Consider the following 20,084-nt stretch of genomic DNA (forward strand, 5'->3'; position numbering starts at 1 on the left):
TGGCATTCAGAGAGCACATTTATTTACAAAGCGCTTTACAAACATTAGCTTATGCCTCCCCACAGCCCCCTGCGAGGTAGGTCAGTAGTCATATCTACAGTTTACAGATGGAGAAATTGAGGCACGGAATGGGGGTGTGGCCTACCCCATTTGAAAGAGACCTTCCCACCCCTCCATCAAAAAATAACAAATTAAACAAAAAAGCATTGATCCTCCTTCCCAAAACATACTTTCTTCCTCCAAACCCTAAGGGTGGTGAGCACCCCTGGTTTAACAGTGCCCCTTCCCCAGGGGGCGGCCTGATCAGGAGCCACAGGGACCTCAACCCCAGGGGCTGTCGTTCAGCCTTGCAGATTGTCACTGGCTCAGGCTGAGCAGGACCCAGCCAGTGAGGCCTGAGTTACAGGCAGAGGGGGCTGAGGTGACTTCATTCTGCAGACATTGGGTCAAGAAGGGAAGGGACCCCCCACAGGACAGGGTAGGGATGGGCAGATCCTGGTTCAGGAAGCTCAGAGCACATTCAGGGAAGCAGAAATGGGGGGATCATGAGCAAAATATGCCCGGGGCTGCAGGAAGGCAGCGGGTGGAGGAGGGAGCGGTAGTTCCCCCTCGGGGGACCGGTCTGATGTGCCTGCTGGCAAATCAGGGCAGAACCCAGTCTCCCCGAGACCCTCAGGGGCTGCGCCAGATGAGATTCTAGATGCCAAGCCCCTGTGCACGCTCTATCTATGTCAAGCCAAGCTGGGTGGAAACCTCGGCCTGGCACGTGCTCTACCGGGCCTCACTCATCTCTGCCAAGGGCTGGGATATAGTCCAGGGGCCTGGGCCTGGGTCCCCCAGAGCCAGCAGTTCTGAGCCCGTCACCCTGCCAGGCAGTACCAGGCCTCTCAACACAGGCCTGCAGGACCTTGCGGAGACGGACTGAGCTGCAGCCTTGCTAAACTCCTCCTTGGCCCGCAGCCTGCCACTGACGTGGTGAAAGGCCCTGCCCACAGTGGAAGGGGTGCGAAGATGGCCCGGCGCCCACTCCGGTGCTTTCCCCGAGGGGGCTGCAGCTGAACAGGGTTGAGGGCGCAGGTCTTCCTTGTCAGTCCAGGATGGTGGGCCTGGCCCTGAGTGTGCCATGGGTGCCCCCGGCCAGGGGCCCCTGCTATCTTGACTCCAGCCCCTCCAGGTACTCCAGGGCCACATCATAGCAAAAGTGGTACTGATCCTGCGGAGAGGGGGAGAAGGAATCACCAGCCTGGTCCCTCTCTAGTTCTGGGGGAGAGGGGGCAAGCCTGAGCCATGACCCATCATTGGGGAGAAGGGGGGAAGTCGGGATAACGTTTTGACACCACAGGACTAGAACCCAAGGCCCAACTGTGGGGACCAGATACGGGAGAGGGGTGCTGAAGAGCCTGGCTGGGCATGGACCGGGAAGTTGGAAGTGGCTAAGCACAGGGTGCATGGCCCTCACCAGGGTCTCCACCATATTGGGTTTGTAGTTCCTAAGCGTTTTGGCAGCAAAGAAAACGTCCACCAGGTTGTGGCAGCGGATCATCTCCAGGACCGTGGCGCAGGCGCAGAAGGTGCCGCTGCGGCCGCCCCCATTTCTAAAAGTTTGGAGAGACACAAAAGATTTGGGGTGGGGCTGGGGGGCAAATCGGACTCAAAGGTGAAGGGCAGGGCCAGAGAACCCAGAAGGAAAGGGTCAGGGAGCCCAGAGGGAGGGGCGGGGCCAGGGAACCCAGAAGGGAGGGGTCAGGGGCACTGAGATGAGCAGCCAGATGAGAAGGTTAAGGGGCAGAGTCAGAGGATAAGACCAACATCCAAAGTGGCAGGTATCTAGGGACAGAGAGCCTCCAGAAGAAGCAGCAGAGTCTGAGAGAAAGCAAGCCAGACACACTCCAAGAGAAAGACTGAGACAAAGCCAGCTACAGAGGACAGCTGCAGAGCAACAAGCAAAAATCCAGAGAGCAGAATGGAAAACAAACACTGAGAACACCAGTCACTCCCAGTAACACAGCTGCAAACACACAGATACATTCCCAGTCAAATCCACAGCCTCTCACACAGAGACCCTCCCATTACCCCCACCCCTACCCCCTGTTCCCTGTGACCCAGGCTGTGGGGTTCCTCTTGGGAAATGAGGGACAGAGTAGGCCCTAAGCCCCGTTCTCGAAGGATCTCTCCTACTAGAACCAAAAGCCCTTGAGGGTCAAGCCCTGCCTGATTCAGCTCCCTGTCCCTGCGACCCGTGTGCCCAGCCTGGCACTGGGAAGGATCAGTAAGTGCAGAAAGCATGAAAAAGTAGAGGGCAAAGGAGTGATTGTACCCAGACATGAGTGAATAAATGAGGTATGTGAAGGAATGAATGAATGAATAAAAGAAAAAAGTTACACACATGCAGGTATGAACAAAAACTAGAATTCTATTGGCTTAAAGAATGTACTATCATATTATGGGCTAAATGGTTCTGATAGGACTCTCTCTAATTAAACTGTCAAAGTCAAACATCACACAGAGAGTGCTGGGCAGGTGTTCAGGATTGAGTTCACACCCTGGAAAGTGGCTGGGTTCCTCCAGGGAAGGCAGGGCCAACCTCACCTGGCTGGGCAGAGTCTAGGTTGTGCTGTCTGGGAGCCCAGAGTTTTGGTGTCATCCCTGAGTCCCTCTCTCACACTGGACCTCTGCCCCTGGCCCCATGGCGCCCGGACCCCTCCTTCTGCCTTATGGAGGCTGGTACTCACAGGCAGTGCACGATGGTGCGCCCGTCCCCGCTCTCCGCCTGCCACTTGTCCACCGCAGCCAGCAGATGCAGGAAGGCCTTCTTGGAGTCAGGCGTGTCCCGGTACGCGGACCAGCGCAGGAACTGGAAGTGTCGCACCAGGAGATGCCCCTCCTGCAGCTAGGGGTGTGAGCAATCAGCCAGGGAACGTGAGTACCAGGTGTTACGTGGCCCACTGAGGACCTCAAGGGGGTCATTCAAGGCCGCCCAGCCACCATCCAGGTTCTCACCCTGGGGCTCCCAGACCACTCACCCGAGAGATGTTCTGCACCCGGAAAACACGGGCCACCAAGTCCTCATCCGCTGTGCCCGACACAAACTCCACCTCCATGAGGCCATACTGCTGCCGGCCTGGCTCAGGCCAGTACTGCAGGCACGGCTGGGAGCACGGGCCAGAGAGGAGAGCTGAGCAGAGCCGGCGGGCCGCTGCCGCTCATCCCATCCCACACCTCCCTGCTTGCCCTGGGGCTCCCACGCACCCTGGCCCACCAGCACTCCAGGCCCAGCTTCAGTTCCCACGCACTCTACCACTCACCCATCAGACTGCGGGGCACGCCCGCCCCAGTGTGTTTTGTACCGAAGCACTCAGGTCAGCCGAGACAAACTGCCATGCTGCTAGCCAGCTACACCTAACACGCTCACAAGCACACATACCTACACACCACTGTCTTCTTCCAGGGATAGGCCCCAGGTCACCCCTACCCACCCTGAGCCCTTCTCTCTCGCCGCCTCTGCCCCCCGGAATCAGCTTACAGAGGTGGGGTGTCCCTGATGCTGGGACACAGCTCAGCACCCCAACTCTTGCCCCAGGACCCCTCCCTGGAGTCAGAGTCCTAAATCTACCCCCCTCCAGGCTATAGGCTCAAGACAATGGAGGGACAAAGGAGGCACAGCCCCACACACACATGCCTACGTGGGTCCTCTGGGAAGTTAGTCTGAAGCCCCAGCCTCTACTAGCCTTTTAGCAAGACTCGTCCTTTCTCTGAGCCTCCAATTCTCCATCTGTGAAATGGTCGCCAGGCTCCTCCCAGACAACACCATGCTCCATCTGCCTCCCTCTCTGACCAAGCCCCAGGAAGAGAGGATACTACCTTCCTCTTTTGCCTGGGGTCCTGGCAACTCCTTGCATTCAGGCCTTTGCACATGCAGCTCCTTCTCCATGGATCACTCATCCCCCATCTCTTCCCCTACTTAACTCTACCCTTCGGCTCAGGTATTGCCTCTTGCAGGAAGCCCTCCCTGATACATCATCCCCCCAGGCTCTTCTGTGTCCCTATGCCAGCTCCATGGTAGCCCTCTCCCTCTGCTGTCATGATCAGTTTTTGTACCTGCTTCCCCTGGAACGTGAGTTCTGGGAGGGGCTGTGTGTTCTCTTTCTGCCTCCCCACCAGGCTGCAGGGCCTGACAGGGAGTGGTTCATGGGGAAAGGTGGTTGAATGAATGTGCAAATGAGTGACAAGTGAATGACATCCATCTGAGCCTCCCTCTGGGTCTCTCCCCTCCATCTTAGCAAGGGCAGGTTCTTGCCACGTGGGATCCCCCTAGATCCCTGCCCGGGTGCTGGAGCCCATTACCCTGCAGTCTGAGGTCCTTTATATCAAGTGCCTGGCTTGCAAAGAACCTAGTTAACCATCTTCTCCAGGCAGCCATTAAGAAGCTGTCATTTTTTTTTTTTTTTTTACAGCAAATCATCCTGGCCTCTTGGGACAGGGAGCTGGGGAAGGGGGAACCCAGAGATCAAGAGGAAATGGTCATGTGGAGCTGGAAGACTGGGCATCTGGACCTCCCAGAAATTCCAGCCTTGGGAGCCCCAAAAGGAAACAGAGGTAGCTAACCCTAGGCTGAGATCACAGAGCCAGTGCCTGAACCAACCTCAGAAGCAACTGTCACCCTCATCATCTTCATCCCTGCCATGCACATGCTAAGCATCCTATGTACACGGTCCTGACAATAACCCCATGAGAAAACAGGTGCTGTGACAGTCCCCATTTTACAGAGAAGGAAACTGAGGCTCCAACAGGTAAATTAACTCACCCCAGATCAAACAGTCAGAAAGTAAGGAGACTGGAATTTTACTCTGCCTCAAAGGCCCCTATGATGGGCAACTGAGTGGCTGAAAAAGCAGAGGTTCTGGAAGGAGGTGCCCCGGGTAGGGGGTACAGCTCTGCCACTTTCCAGCTATGTGATCCTGGGAAGCCACTTCACCTCTCTGGGTCTTACTTTTCTCACCTGAAGCCCATAAGCGCAAAGCAGAGTCCTGGGCATACAGCAGGTGCTCAATAAAGAGCAGTTATTTTTCTCCAGTCTGAGCCTCATTTTACAGATGAGGAAACCGAGGCTCTGGGAGGGAGAGTGACAAAGATCACTCAGCAAGGAGATGGCAGAGTTGGGATCCAACCCCTGCCTTTTGAGATGTGCCCTTGAATACACGGAGGTCTGGGGCAGCAGGCAAGCAGCCTGCCCGGCCAGCAGGACCCTCACCCAGGCGGAGTTGGACTGGTGCAGCTGGTTGAGCATGACGATGGAGGTGCACCCGTAGTCATAGACCAGCCGCCAGAAGTCGGGCGTGGTGCTCTGCAGCGGGTGCAGGGTCACGATGAAGGCTGCGCTCCGCGTGTAGCTCTGCAGGGAAACCAGGACTCAGTGGGGCCTGTTCACCATCCCTGGCGCTGCCGAGCCTTTGCCACAGGCTGTCCTCCCGCCCCACCCACCACAGCTCCGCCCCACAGGACCAGGCTGCCTCCAGGGGCCCAGTGTGAAAGTTGGCCAGCACACTGAGGCCTGAGTTGATAGAGTGAGCCCCTAGGCCTCTAATGCCCAAGCCCGCGGCCCCCAGGTGCTAAATAGCAAAAGGTTCTCAATGGCCGGCATCGGGAGCTTGGGCATGGTAGGAGGCTGGCCAAGCTTGCTCCCCGCCTCAGGGCCTTTGCACCTATTCCCACTGCCCGGAACAGATTTCCCAAGTGTTTACAAGGCGCTCTCCCTCATTTCTCTTGTCTTTGCATAACTGTCACCTCCTCAAAGAGGTCCTCCTTACCAACTCATCAAAAATAGCCACACACACACACACCGCCCCCAAAAACCTACATTAAATTCTGGTTGTTTTTGGTAGAAATTACCAGTGACTGACATTCCATTGTATACTCAATCAGAGATTTTAGGGGGTGGCCTGTGTCCAGCACTTTGTAGAGGTTCAATAAATATTTTTGAATAAATAAATCTCTAGGTCCCTTCCACCCCATGGATGAAGAGTCTAAGGCCCCAGCCCAGGACCCAAGACCAGTGACCAGCACTGACTCTGCTCCCTGCTCCCGACTCGCCCTGCCTGGTGGGCTGCCACCAGGCTACCCCTTTCAGTGCTCCAACCCCAAGTCTCCCCTGGTGCCCTGCCTCATCCCACCTGTGCCACGTCCCCCTCCCTCTCTTGACGCTCTTCTCTCACAAGCCCCTCCCCAGGACTCACTGAAGGCTCCTGACAGCCAGACTCCAAAGTTCAGGCCTGGGCACCCAATGGGGCTCCCTGAAGATTTAACCACCCAAAGCAGACCCGAGCAGGCCCCCAGACAAGCTCGCTACAGTCCAAGAATCGGAGCCTCATGGATCCTGCGCCTCCTGGTTCGTGAGCTAACAGGCTGCTCCTGGCTGGGATCAAGTCTGTGAGGTATCACAGCCCCAAGGAAGCTTCTCCACATGGCAGGCCATTCCTCCCCCAGGGCCAGGGAGGCCCAGTGCGACCCCCTTCAGCTCAAAGACTCTCAGGACCTCAGAGAGCCCCCTTTCAATCCCCACCATGTGCGGATGGGCACACTGAGGCCAAAGAGGAAGCTGAGAAGGAGGTCATCTCCCTGCCACATGTAAAAGCCTGTCCCTGATGGGGAGGGGGTGGCCTGTGGCTGGATGGCTGTGTCCAGGAGGACAGCTCTGCCCACCTGAGGCATGAAGGAGTAGCCCATCTATCTAGCCACAGTTAAAGTCACATTCTCCAGTGTCACTGTTTTCTTAAAAAGGTAACTCTGTCTTTAAAAGGTCAAGCTCTGGCTCGACCACCCCAAGACAAGCTCCCCTGGTTCCAGATATCACTTCTCAAGTTCCAACCCAAACTCTTTAAACCTCCCCAGTCAAAGCCCCTGAATCACTCATCCTACCCCAGGCTGTGCTGGGTCTGATCCTGGAGACAGCCCTGCCTGAACTCCACCATCCAGACCCCTACTCAGGCCCAGGATAATACCTGAGGAAGAGCACTGGCTTGAGTGCCTTGAATGGAAGATCCTTGAGAGGAGAGGGTCCCATGGGCCTGGTCCCTAGAAAGGTAGAGGGTCTCCCCAACCAGAGCCCTCAGCTCCATTCCCCTGGCTCCTTGACCTTCCCAGATGCTGCTGGGTGAAGGAGTCCCAGAGCCCGCCCCAGCCCCATGCCTCACATCAGTCAGGGCCGCGTTGATGTAGTTGTTGGGGTCCCCGTCAGTTGAGATGAGGAAGGGCAGGCAGCGGTCAGGAGGCAGGACGTCCATGCTGCGGTTCTTGTCCCGGTTCCGGGGCAGCAGGGCGATACTGCACTCCTCCACGTCCAGCGGCGGTGTGACAGAATTCAGTGTCTACAAGGAGTGGGGAGATGAAAGTGAGGTGATGTCCCATGTTTGCCCTGTGAAGGAGACCGGGCTGGGTTACTAGAGCCATTTTATGGATGGAAAGACAGAGGTCCAGAGAGAAGGGAGAGAGGTCAGGGACCCAGGCTCCCTGTCTCCAGGCTGTACAGGGCTTGGCAGAGCTCTGGAGCCTGGAGTCCGCCTCCCCTCCACCTGTGTAACTTTAGACAAGCTACTGTATCTGTCAGCCTCATTTTTCCTCAACTGTAAAATGGGATAATACTATGCCTACCTCAAAGAGCTGTTGGGAGGCTAACGTGAGATAAGGTCAAGCCTGGCACATGCACAGCCTTCAGTACACAGACGGCACCATGAGAATCAGCACCAGATGCTTTCAAAGAGCTCAGCCCTGAAACCCCACATCGTCCACAGAGTGGATTCCAGGGACTTGGTAGAGGTGGTCACCTTCCTTGGTCGTGGCCCTGTCAAGAACACCTGGCACAACAGCAAGCCAGGGACTCGGTCATCTCCCCTACCCTCCTGCCTTCGGGCCTCGTGCATCCCAATTCACTGAGTCTCAGTTTCTTTCTCTTGTTCTCCGAGTTCCCTAACAGGGAACCCCAGTCTCTCATGATCCCCAGAACTCGACATCCTTCTCCAGGAATTACAGGCAGTATTTCCTGTGTCATCAATCTGTGCCGATTCTAGAGCACCAAGTACCTGGCATGTGCCATCCTACTGAACCCCAAAAGGAACCCTGGAGTGGAGAGGACATCTGGAGTCTCTACCTGCTCTGTGACCATGCTCAGACTTCACCCATCTCAGTCATGTGAGACCAGCCCCGCCCCCAGAACCAGGCCTGGGCCAATGTGCTCCATCTCTCTGTGACCAGCTCAGAAATGGGCACATGAGAGTCTGGTCTAGGCCTTATGTTGGGACTGTTGGGAACAGGAAGTGCCCTCTTCCAGAGTCTCCTGAAGGCAAAGATGATGTAAACCTGGCACTGTGAGGGGCCAGGGTGTGGCTCTGAGAGTGAAGCCAAAAGTAGAGGACAGCAGAACCAAAAATGGACAGAGACTAAATCTTGGCATCATTATTTGAGCCCCTGGATCCAGCCTTAACTGAAGCTGCACCATCCTTAGACTTTCCAGTTACAAGAGCCATTGAGTTGTATTTTCGTCACTTGCAACCAAAAGAATCTTAATGAATACTAACACTTCAAGGGCAATAATAAACATCTTTCTTTTCAGGAGAAGAAAGCTGAGGCTTAGAGAGGTAAAGTGACTGATTCAAGGTTACTCACAGCTCTTAACTAGGTAAGTCAGGATTTGATCCCAGGTTTATCTGATTTCATACCCTGGGCTCTTAACTCTTAGATGCACTACCTCCTCCACTGTCTCTAAGTCCTTCCTAGTAGCCCAACTCTCCATCCTGCTTGGCCCTCAGTGACCTCTACAGCACTGAGGACCTCCCAATATGCCACACACACGCACGCGCTCACCCACTCACGAACCACATCCATAAACACACACTCATGTCCCACCTGGAACTCCTCCCGCAGCTGGGAGGAATTACTCTGAGGGTCAATGCGGATCATCTCTTTGTAAGTGGCCTTGAATTCACTGACAGGGATGGTGGTCTCCCCACACAGGCAGGCCTCCAGGATTGCATCATGGATGAAGATGTACTGCTCCTGGAACCGGAGGTAAGAATATGAGGAAGCAAGAGGGGAACAGAAGCTAGAGATTTTGGGGTGGTGGTGGGGGCGGGGGGCGGGGGAGGGAGCTCAAGGTTGAGGCCAGGGTGCTCTGAGGTGGAGTCCAACCACATGTTACTACAGGTTGGACCCACCATACTTGAAGCAACCTTCCTGGACCCAGTGTTTGTTCACTTATCTCGTATTTCATCTCTGTAATGACCCCATGAGAAGCTCTGAAGGCGAGGGGACAGCCCTGGGTCACACATCTAATGAGAAGACAAGCCTGGTACCTGGTATGTCTTATCTGCAGAACCTATGACCTTGGCCCAGTGCTGTCTGATCTCACCCAACTGAACACAGTGGAGCTGAGTCCGGGAGACCCTAAGAGGCTGGCAGGCCCGGTTCAGGGATAGGAAAGAGCAAGGAAAAATCCTAGGACCCCCCCTCTGACACACTCCACCGTGGTGACCTTTGTATAGACGGGAACTGTGTCCTGGAGGGGCAGTGGGGAGAGGGCTGCACCCCCACCTCAGTCTGGATCATGTTGACGCGCCGGGAGCAGAGGGTCTTCACACAGTTGTAAATGTCCACGACGCCCTCACATTCTGCCATGTCCAGCATCACATCCAGAACGATGTAGCAACCTGTGCGGCCAGTGCCCGCGCTAGGGAGAGAACGGCCCGGGCCAAGTCAGGGCCTTGGGGAGGGAGCCCGGGACCAAGCAGAAGAGAAGAGGGCGCCTGGGGCCCCTGGCCATATCTACACCACACAGGGGAGGGGGGACACAGCAGGAGCCCGGGAGAAGGCTGATGGAAGTGTTCCAGTGAGATGTGATAGAGGACAGAGCTGGGGCTGGGCCTTGGGGAAGGAGAGGGAAAAAAGGGGGAGGGAGAATGGGGAGGAGAAACCAGTCCAACTCAGCAACTTTGACTGGGGGAGAGGAACAAAGGTGATGCTCAGAGTTTAATCCCAGAATGTTCTGGCCTCCTGGCTGTCCCCAAATCTCCTACACATCCTTCAAAGCCCCACACACTCATACCCACTCACATACTTGGTGGAGCCTCCTGCAGATGTCATTCTTTTGAGTTCCCAGAGCAATTTGGGTGGGCTTTTACCAAAACCCCCTTCCTGCTCCATGGTTCCTGTTTATGTGGCTGTTTCCCTATCTGACTGGGAGCTCCTCTAGAGCTGGGCTGGGTCAGACCCACCTCTGGGATCCTCACATTCAGCACCAGGTTGAACAGAGTTGAGAGGTGGGGAAGAGAACAAAGATGACACCAAGATTTCAAGCTTGAAAATGACAGTAGCGAAGTGTTGGCCAGGACACACAGCCATTGGGTCTCTCATACACCACTGCTGGGGGCTTGAATTAGTGCAACCACTTTGGAAAACTGTCTTGCAGTGTCTAGTAAGGCTGAACATTTACACACAGCAATTCCACTCCTATGTACATTCCTCCCAGGAATGCATGTGTGTGTCGGCCAAAAAACACGTAATAGAGCATCTTTAGCAGCACTGTTCACAATAGCTCAAATCTGGAAACTACCCAAATGCCTATTAGCAGCAGAATGGATAAATACATTGTGAATTATTCACCCAGTGGAATACAACACAATATAGATGAAACTTACAAACGTGAGGTTGAGGGAAAGTCAGGCTCCAAAGGCACCTGCTGTATGATTCCATTTATACAAAGTTCAAAAACATGCAAAACGAATCTATGGTTTAGAAGTCAGGCTAGTGATCACGCTGGGAGGCAGGAGGTGGGTACAGACCAGAAGGGGGCTCCAGGGGCTTCTGGGCACTGTTAATGTTCTGTTTCTTGATCTGGGGACTGCTGGGCACTTCACAGGTGTGTGCTTAATGAATTTTTGTGCAAATTCATGAAGTGTATCTGCACTTATTATTTATGTACTTTGCTTTAAGTATATTTTACATCAATAAAGTTTTATTCTAAAAAGATTACCTTACAGAGGCCTCAAGGAATCAAAGAGAAGCTGGTTTGGGGGTGACAGGGCAGGGAGAGGAATGAGCCTGCCATGTGGCGTTTGGGGATCTGATAAGAACTCAAGCCGAGGAGCCAGGACAAGAAACAGAGGCCAAGGACTTGTGCCCCAGGGGATCCCCCCCCAAAAACAAAGCCACAGGGTCAGAGGTTAAGTTCTTCAGCGGGAGCTGGGGCAGAAACAGGAGAGGGCACTGGGCTCCCACTTAAGAGGCAAGAGGAAGATGTGGAGCCAGGAAGGATGCAGAGGAGAGAGAGGAAGGCTAAGTGGGGTCATGGAGCCAACCAAGGCAGGAGCAGGAGAGGAAGGAGTGAAGGTCAAAGCTGCAGAGGGTGTGAAGACCGAGGGGTGAGGAGAGAAGGAGAGGTCCCTCCCCGCACTTGGGCCAAACCCAACATGCAGGGGTGCAGCGCACACTTGCTGAATGCAAGCAAATGGAACTCAGTCCTGCTGAGCACCTCGTCAACCCTTCCGCCCTTCCATGTCTCCAGTGCCTCCTTGGCATCTGGACGAGGGGCCTCCACTGGTCTTGAGGAGCACATGAGAGTGCCAACCTCAGAGCCAAAGCTCGAAGGGCAAAGGGCCCTTGGGTCTCATTCTCTCCTGTCCTCTGTCTCTGAGCAGGATGGACCCAAACCCAGGCTCCTTTCAGGACCCTGAACCACCCTACTCCCAGCCCGTCTTCTCCCTGGGATTCCCAGCGCCCCACCTGCAGTGGATGACAATGGGCCCTGCATCAGGCGGGGTGGAGGCCTTCACGCGCCGGATGAAGGCCAGCAGCCCCGTGGCGTGGTAGGGGACGCCGTGCTCCGGCCACGCCGTGAAGTGGAACTGGCGGACCTCGTGGCGGGCAGAGTAGCCTCTCTGGGGAGACAACAGTAGTAACAGTCAGAGGTGCTGCTGGCGTCTATTAGACACCTGCTGTGTGCCAGGCTCTGCGGCCAGCAGCTCGCCGCAGGAACGCAGCTCATCCCAGTAAGACTTATGAGGCGGGTATTAATGACTCCTTGTCCGAGCGAGAAAACTAGGGCCCCACGAGGAGAAACTGCCTGCCCGGCGTCAGACAGGACAGATATCATGCAGGAGTGGGGCCGGGATCGGCCTGAGGCCAAGCCTGCGCTATTAAACACCCATCTCTGCCACCTCTATTACACAGCAGCCCGAAGAGATCCTTTTGACTCTCTGGGTCTTAGTCAAAGGGGGAAAACTGCCTCTCCTCTGGGGATTCTATAGAGGATCAAATGGGACCACAGTCAGGAGGACCTGGCCATCCCTGGACCTGTGTATTCTCATGAGTGATGTAACCACTCTGAGCCTCACTTTCCTTATCTGTAAAATGGGGCACATGGTAAAGGCCTAATCTCACCGAGCTTTCCAGGGCTAAAACAGTATGTGTAACAGGCTTAGCACAGCACCCAGCACAGAACAGGACCAACCCCTGGCAGCCATCCTCATCCTCATTCTCATTCTCACCATCTCCACTCCCCCTTGGAGCTGCCCGCAAAGATGCTACCTTTCCATCTTTCCATCGTGCTCCCAGCAGTTACTGAGTAACTGCCTTGCTGTGGATGCAGCGGTGCCCTCCCCACCCTCTGCTCCTGGGCTGTGGGAGGTGGGCTCTGCCCTGCCTCTCAGGCACCCCTGGAGGGTCCAGGTGACGCCCAGAGACTCACCCGCTCCAGGGCAAAGCTGCGCACCACATACTCGGCTAGAGTCTCCGTCTTCACCAGCGTGATTTTGATGTCCCCGTACATGTCTGAGTCCTCCGGCCAGTACCGCGAGCATTTCACCTGGAGTCCCCACAGGGCAGGCTCAGTGGGCTCTTCACTGCCCCCTGGCCTGCCACGCCCCCTCCCCCACGGCCCCGCTTACCCTGCCCACCTCCACCAGCTTGGTGATCATGACAATGCTGGAACAGTGCTCCTGCCACACCATGCGCCAGAAGTCATAGACCATCTCAGGTTTCGGCCCTGGGGGCGCAGAGGGCATTTGTCCCTGAGGCCAGTTCTCTGCCGAGGGCCAGCACACCAGCGCCCTGCACCACCACCCCAAGCTAGGAGGGCTTCATGCTCACCCCACAAATACCCCACCGAAGCCAACTCATGCCTGTTGAGCCCTAGGGGTGGACATTATCATAGAGGCTCTGCCTGGAGACCCTGGTTATCCTGAGTGGAACCCAGAGGGCAGAGATGGAGGGCCGGGGCACAGGCAGGAGAGACAGATGGACAGTCAGGGGGGAAAAACACAGCCAGAGAGACCCAGGCAGCCCCCAGACCAAGAGGCACAGTCTGCCCCAGTGAGGACCGAGCCTGGCTGGCCCTTTTGCATGCAGACAGACAGCAGGACCAGGAGCCACAAGTGGACTGCACACATCAGGGAGACACAGACACAAAGAGGGGGCGGAGACTGACGGCTGGATCCCAGAAGACCAGCCAGAGAGCAGGGCTCAGACAGAGAGACAGATGGGAGGCAGACAGGGAGTCAGGCAGATCAGCAGGGAAGGCAGGGAGGCAGGCAGAGGGCACTCAGCACACTGGGGGGCGCAGCGGCAGCGGTGCCAGGTACCTTGAGTGGCTATGAAGTGGTTTGACCTGTGGTAACCCTGGAACAGGAGAAGAGGGCGTGTTAAGACCCCAGAGGGCAGCCCCTCACTTGCTTAGGCCTCTCTGCCCTCCTCTCCCAGCAGCTGCACACCCCTCCCTCCCTCCCCAGGGAACTGCACCCTACTCCTGACCAGGGTGACCCTGTCCTCCCAGTGCCCAAGTAAGGACGGAAGCACAGCTTGGACACCAGGGTCTTGGGTTTAAGCCCATCTGTGCTCTGTGACCCTAGGGAGGACACTTTATGGACCAAGAGGGTCTCTCCATCCATAAGTTGGAGATGATTATCCACAACCTGCTTACAACCTGGCTGCTGTTTGGAGACAAATAAACTGCAGGGGGACCCTGCCCTGTTCCCAAAGCCCCGGAGGCCCTAAGCAACCCCACACCCCCGGCTGGGTCTTGTCAGCTATCCCAGCCCCATCAGGACAACCAGAATGGGCACCGCCCCCCCCCACTACTTCAGCCCCCCAGAGCGTGGGGTAGCTAGATGAAGGTTTCAGGTTAGGAGCCAGTGAGCACAGGAGTTACCCATGGCCCTTAGAGAAAATGTCTTTTAAATCTTTAAAATCAGTAATGATAATAATAACAGGAATAAATCATTAAAATAATCATTTATTAAAATAATAATAAATCTTTTCAGGCCCTATTATGGTCACGTACTGTGCTAAGCACTTTACCTGCGTCATCTCTCACAAAAGAGCGGTCAAGAGCTACTTCCTCCTCCATCCCAGGGCCCTCAGGCTGAGAAGAGGAACCAGCCAGACTCCACCCTGGCCCTGGGGACCTAGTGCCCAAGAGGTCCTGGCAAATCCCTTTACCTCTCTATGCCTGTATCTTCACATCTATGAAATGGAAATAACTATAGTATTTCCCTCTGAGGGATGTTGTGAGGAGTAAATAAAGTAACATACACCCAGGGCCTGGCACTGGGACAAACACACAGTCAGTACTTAACCAACAGTAGCCAGTATTATCACTATCACTTTAAAGGTCGACGAGTATCCCTGAAGATCCAAATGGTGTAGATTCAAGAATTCCTAGGCAGACGGTGGTGGACCACAGGGGTTAAGAATCTGAGTCTTAGGGTCAAGTTGACCTGGGCCCCTCCTGCAGCTCAGCCAAGTAGTAGCTGTGTGACCCTGGGCACTCAGCAGGCACTTCTCAGCGTCTCACACACACACAAATCTCCCTGGAGATCTTGTTAAAAGGCAGATTCTGATTCAGAAGGCCTAGGGCGGGGCCCAGGATCGCGCATTTCCAACCAGAGCCCAGGCGGTGCTGAGACTGGGCCTCAAAACACACTGCGTAGCCAGGGTCTCCACCTCCCTGGGCCTCTGTTCTCCTCTGGAATATGACGATAATTTCAAGACATGCTCCTTAAAGAGGCTGTTGGAGACCTACATCCCATTCCCGTGAAAATGACCAAAGCATAGTCAGAGTTACCACCGGGGGGGAACGCCTTGCGGAGTCACTCAGCCCTCACTGCGGGGACCTCTCCGGGTCTCGCCTAATTCCCTTCTGCTGTCTCCCCAGCCACTGTCTCTGCTCAAGTCCTCAGCGGAGCTGCTGGGCATCTGGGATGAGAGGGGGGCCCAGCAGAGGTGCTGGCAGTGCTGCCCTCCATCCCCAGCGTCGGTCAGGCTGGGAAAGGGCTACTTCACCTAAAGCCAGCATGCCTGAGAATCCCACATGGGAGCCAGGGTCTCTTCTGACCCATTCATCTCTGTCCCTCTGGTACCCAGCCTAGTGCCAGCACCCAATCACTAGTCAGTCCCTACAGTAAATAGCTGAACAGGTTTCTAAATAGTTAGCCCTCAATATCTGCAAATTAACTTTTTAATTGCATGTGTGCATTATTGCACACTTATAACATATAGAGGGCAATGAAATGGAAAGTTTTAAATGATCAGATGTTAAAGGAGAATAAGGAGACCACCCGGAGCACACCCACTTTAGAGACCAGCATTAGCGATCACAGGTCCTCATACTCAGGGCCATCAGTGTGTCCCGGGACCCCACCCTGGAGCCTCTGAGTGGGTGGAGCTGGGGGACTGACCACTTGCACGGTGACCCAATGCCCTCAAAGGGAGAGATCCACAGTCTCTTATAAGGGTGGAGGGCTCAGGCTGGGTCTGAGGCTGAGCTCTGCCAATCCAGAGCCAGAGGGCCGTGAGCTAGCCACTTAACCCTTCCGAGTCTCAGTTTTCTCATCTGCCACATGCAGGTCCCGACCTCACAGAGTGTGGTAAAGGTGACACGAGGTGCCTAGCACAGAGCGGGTGCTCGGCCAGTGATGCTCTTGTTAACAGGCATTTGAAGATGCATTAAGCCAAGTCTCCTTAGGGCATTTCATAAGACTCTGACAATAACCAAATGAGTGGGGTAGGGTGTTGTATCGAGATTGAGATGTAAAAAAATTGTAAGGAACCTATATGATCACCTCCTAATGAGGGTGCTAGGGCTGAGTACATCCACCACATTCTGTAGGCCTAATATTCCATTTAAATTTGGGAACTTTACAAATCAACTGTTAAAACAAACTAGGAGCGTATCTGGGACACCTGTCATCTCCAGTAGATGCAACATTATATATTCAGTGTCTCTGCGTCTCTGTGTTGTTTGAAAGGCTAATAATGAACTGTATTTTTGCAATCATAAAAAAGCAAGAAATGTATTTGTAAAATAAAAAAGGCAATAAAACAGAAAAGGTACCCACAAATAGCAAACAATACCACCAGGCATCAACTATTATGAAAATAATATATATTAAAAATCAAACCAGAGGATTGCTAGATGAATTAGGGTCTTTTTAAAAACATTCTCAAAAGTCCCAAACATGACACAATTTTTGAAAACAGAACACCCAAACTGCTCCCCCAAAATACAACATTCAAATTAGGGCTAAATTGAGGACAAAGTGGTAAGGGTTGAGTTTCAAGCAAACTGACCACAAAGGGATTTGAACACCAGGGATTTGAAACCAGTATTAAGGTGACTGCCCGGGGCCATCCTGGCTTCCTTGAAGACCCCAACCTCCAAGCAGCAGAGACAGGGCACCCAGGGCAGATCCCCTGCCCCACCCCTCCCAGGACCACAGAAAGCGTGGCTAGTGAGGACTCTCAGGCATGGGGAGCTGGAGACAAAGGTGACAGAGGTGGTGGCCAGTGGGGAACAGGGCCTGGGGAGGCACCCAAAACTGCCACCCCATCTCAGGGCAGAGGAGGGTGGAAGGAATTCTTTACTATAGAGACCGTGTGGAATCTTCAACCCTGGGTGGCCCCTAGCCAGGGTGCTGAAATGAACCGTTGGTGTTGGGTGCAGGAGTGGAGGGTAGGGAGGACAGAGACAGAGAGAGAGACAGCCAGAGACTGTGAGAGAGTCTGAGATACAGCTGGTCAGACAGACAGGAGGAGGAGGAGGAGGAGGAGACGGGGAGAGAGATACTTACTTCACGGTTTATCCGAATCTTAATGATTCCAGTGAGGGAACAGTACAAAGCAAAAGAGACAGATATTAGGCCAGAGGCAGATGGAGGTGGACGGAGCACAGGAGTGGCCAGAATGGGCGATGGGAGCAGGGGAGGCAGAGCAGAGACCACTGGGCCAGGCTGGGCCGGAGAGAGCGGGGAGGGGCAGGTCCCTGCTGGGGGCCCAGGGAGAAGCCAACTGGACCTTGAGGAGACCCAGGAAGGGCCCCTGTCACCAAAGCTGCCCAAGTCTGAGAAGCCAGGCCCAGCCCATGCCCCAGCCAGGGGAGAGGATGGGAGGTGGGGGAAAAGGCAAGGAATTCTGGAGAATATGGGCTAGCACATCTGGCCACCAGGAGGAGGTAAAGAAGAAGGAGAAGAAAGCTCACCTCTCAAGTCCCTGGCTACCCCGCCTCCCAGATACACGCCTCCTCCTCCTCCTCTTCCACCTCAGGCTTTTGCTCATGCTGCTCCCTACCCTAGATGTCCTTCCTCTCCAGCCACCCAAAGCCAGCTCAAGCCCTCTGCCTCCAGGCAGCCTGCCACAGTTAACCCTGGCGCTACTGCCAGCTTGCTGTGCATCCCTGAGACAGCCACTCCTCTTTTCCGGTCTCTGCCTTCCCGTCTAACCTAAATCCACTCCACCTGCATGTTTCTGTGCCTCCCCCACTAGCACCTCCATGCTCAAGGGAAGCAGGGACTATGTCTGTCTTCACTGCTATATCACTGAGCACACAGTAGATGCTCAAAATATACCTGATAAATGAATGACTCTATGCCAAATTTAGCTTGTGCTGGGCTGAAGAGCAGTCTGACCAGGGTCCCTGGGCCTGTCCTGTCTCACCATCACCCACACTTGGGGACCAGACTCACCACCTCTTCTTCACGTCCAAGCCAAGACCTCCTGGCTACCTGCCCTGTCTCTGGCCCCTCTCCTCAAATCCAGCATGACCCAGTTGCTGCTGTGGATGGCAGGAGAGCCTCGTGGTTAGCAGCAAAGGCTTTGGACACCCTGACAGGCTGAGATTTGAGTCCCTACTTGACCACTTACTTGCTGTGTGACCTCAGAGAGGTAGCTTCACCTCTCTGAGCTCCAGTTTTCTCATCTGTAAAGTGAGGCCAGGATGCTATCTACCACATAGGATGGTTGTAGGGCTTATATAAAATTAAATATTTGGTATAAAGTGCTTAGCACAGTGCTTGGCACACAGTACATACTCAATAAACCTGAATAATTATTCTTAAAATACCACTCTGGTCACAGTCAGATACTTTTAACAACTCCCTGGTGCCCCTAGGAAAAAGCCCAGACTCCTCAGCCTGACATTTGAGGCCTTCACAGTCCAGCCCCTGCCTGCCTTTGGCCTCACCATGTGTCACGGGAATCCCACCTCCAAGCCTCTCGGCCCCTCATCGAGGGGGATCCTTCCTCACGTCTAGGCCTCGCTGCCTGCCTTCGTCCCTTCATCCTGCTTCACCAAAGGCCCCATCTCTCAGGCCAACCCCAGCTTGCAGGAGGCCTTCCTGACAGCTGCTGCCCATACTGTCCTCCCATCTTCTGAGCTCCCTGGCACTGACTGCAAGGAGTGGGGCTCTCAGAACCCAGCCGTGAGAACTTCTATTTAATCTTTGACAGGTTCCCGCCCTGCCTGGACAGTGAGCCTGGAGCGGTTAGGGCCAGCGGAGGGATGACGGGGGCAAGGCACTCACGTCTATGTAGTTGGCGTTGATGTAGTCGGCGTCAGGGTCTCCCAGCATCGGGTGGAGTTTCACTCGGTGCCGATCATCTGGAAACACAGAGCAGGTGGCCATGGAGTGGGCAGAGGCTGAACTGGGGAGCCCAGAGTTGGGGCAGTTGAGGGAGGCTTTCCTGGAGGCCAGAGGTGGGGCACAAGCAGGGTAGCCAGGGAACCTAAAGGCTCAGGGTTGACCAGTAGGCCCTGGGCACCCCCCAGAAGGCAGGCCAGGCCAGTAGTTAAGAGTCTGGGCTACAGCATCAAGCAGGCCGGAGGTCATGTGCTGCTCAGGCAAGTATTAGCTGTGTGAGCTTGGGCAGGAGGCTTAATCTCCCAAACCTCAGTTTCCTTATCTGTCAAGTGGGGGTTATAATCCGTCCCACTTCACAGGGTGACTGAGGACTAAATGAGACAATGGGTGTGATGCTCTCAGCACATGGCTTGGCATGTGATAGGCCCTCAATAGATGACTCACTCTGGCTGTTTGCCCCCTTCCCTATCCTTCCCACCCACCGCCCCAGACCCAGGCTCTTCCCCAAGACTCACAGGCAGGCATGGGCTCCTGCCGGCCGCCCTTGACTTTGTCTTTCTTCTTTGTAGCATCCCAGCCTTCAAAGAAGCTCTGCCAGAAGGGAAAGTGGTAGTCAGTGGGGGAGGGAAGTCCCTTCCTTCATAAGACCCCTATCCCCTCAACAGGATGGGGGTGGGATCACAATAAGGGCCAAGTTCAGGGTTAAACTTGGGACCTGAGATAAAGTCACTGTATATCCCTTTATCTGTGAGGGACTAAATTCAAAACCAAGCAGTGTAGGGGAAGTGTGAAGAGGGAAAAAGAGGGTTAAAGTTCAGAGACATTTTAGAATGAGGGTCAGGTTTAGGGCAAATCCAGGTTTGAGTTGGGAAGGAGGTAAAAGTGAGGGTCAAATTAAGTCCAGATGGAGGTAGGACAGTATTCAAGTCAGAGTTCAAATGGAGCTTAGGGGGTAAGTCAGGGTCAAAGTCAGACTGGGGTTTAGGTTAGAGGTCAGGGTCAATGTTGGTGGTCAGGTTCATTTAGGGTATAGGATAGGGATCCTAGCAGGGTCCAGATGAAGACAGATGGGATTGAAGGTCAGACTTAAAGTCAGGGTTAGGATGAGAGAGACCAGGTCAGTCTTAGATTATGATCAAAGTCAAGGTCAAAAAAATTAGGTTGAGTTGAGGACTGTCAGAGCATGGG

At 54.5% G+C, this 20,084-nt stretch overlaps 1 protein-coding gene across 4 annotated transcripts in view; it reads right to left on the reverse strand.

Annotated features, from left to right (window-relative positions):
• The window catches only part of PTPRU (protein tyrosine phosphatase receptor type U), a 78,623-nt gene continuing 58,539 nt past the window's right edge, over positions 1–20,084 (reverse strand). For 3 of the 4 annotated variants that reach the window (XM_031464542.2, XM_031464540.2, XM_031464546.2), the window contains 14 exons: positions 19,412–19,487; positions 18,840–18,916; positions 13,626–13,662; positions 12,933–13,030; positions 12,734–12,850; positions 11,770–11,924; positions 9,583–9,718; positions 8,899–9,048; positions 7,191–7,364; positions 5,252–5,392; positions 3,024–3,149; positions 2,733–2,890; positions 1,460–1,595; positions 1–1,213 (listed from right to left, as the gene is read on the reverse strand). In XM_031464542.2, coding sequence (XP_031320402.1) covers positions 1,151–1,213; positions 1,460–1,595; positions 2,733–2,890; positions 3,024–3,149; positions 5,252–5,392; positions 7,191–7,364; positions 8,899–9,048; positions 9,583–9,718; positions 11,770–11,924; positions 12,734–12,850; positions 12,933–13,030; positions 13,626–13,662; positions 18,840–18,916; positions 19,412–19,487 — 1,644 coding nt within the window. In that variant the 3' untranslated portion in view covers positions 1–1,150. The remainder of the gene's footprint in view (positions 1,214–1,459; positions 1,596–2,732; positions 2,891–3,023; positions 3,150–5,251; positions 5,393–7,190; positions 7,365–8,898; positions 9,049–9,582; positions 9,719–11,769; positions 11,925–12,733; positions 12,851–12,932; positions 13,031–13,625; positions 13,663–18,839; positions 18,917–19,411; positions 19,488–20,084) is intronic. The other variant, XM_031464541.2, reaches the window with a different exon arrangement.

The sequence above is a fragment of the Camelus dromedarius genome, chromosome 14 (genome assembly GCF_036321535.1).
Source record: "Camelus dromedarius isolate mCamDro1 chromosome 14, mCamDro1.pat, whole genome shotgun sequence".
Classification (NCBI taxonomy): domain Eukaryota; kingdom Metazoa; phylum Chordata; class Mammalia; order Artiodactyla; family Camelidae; genus Camelus; species Camelus dromedarius.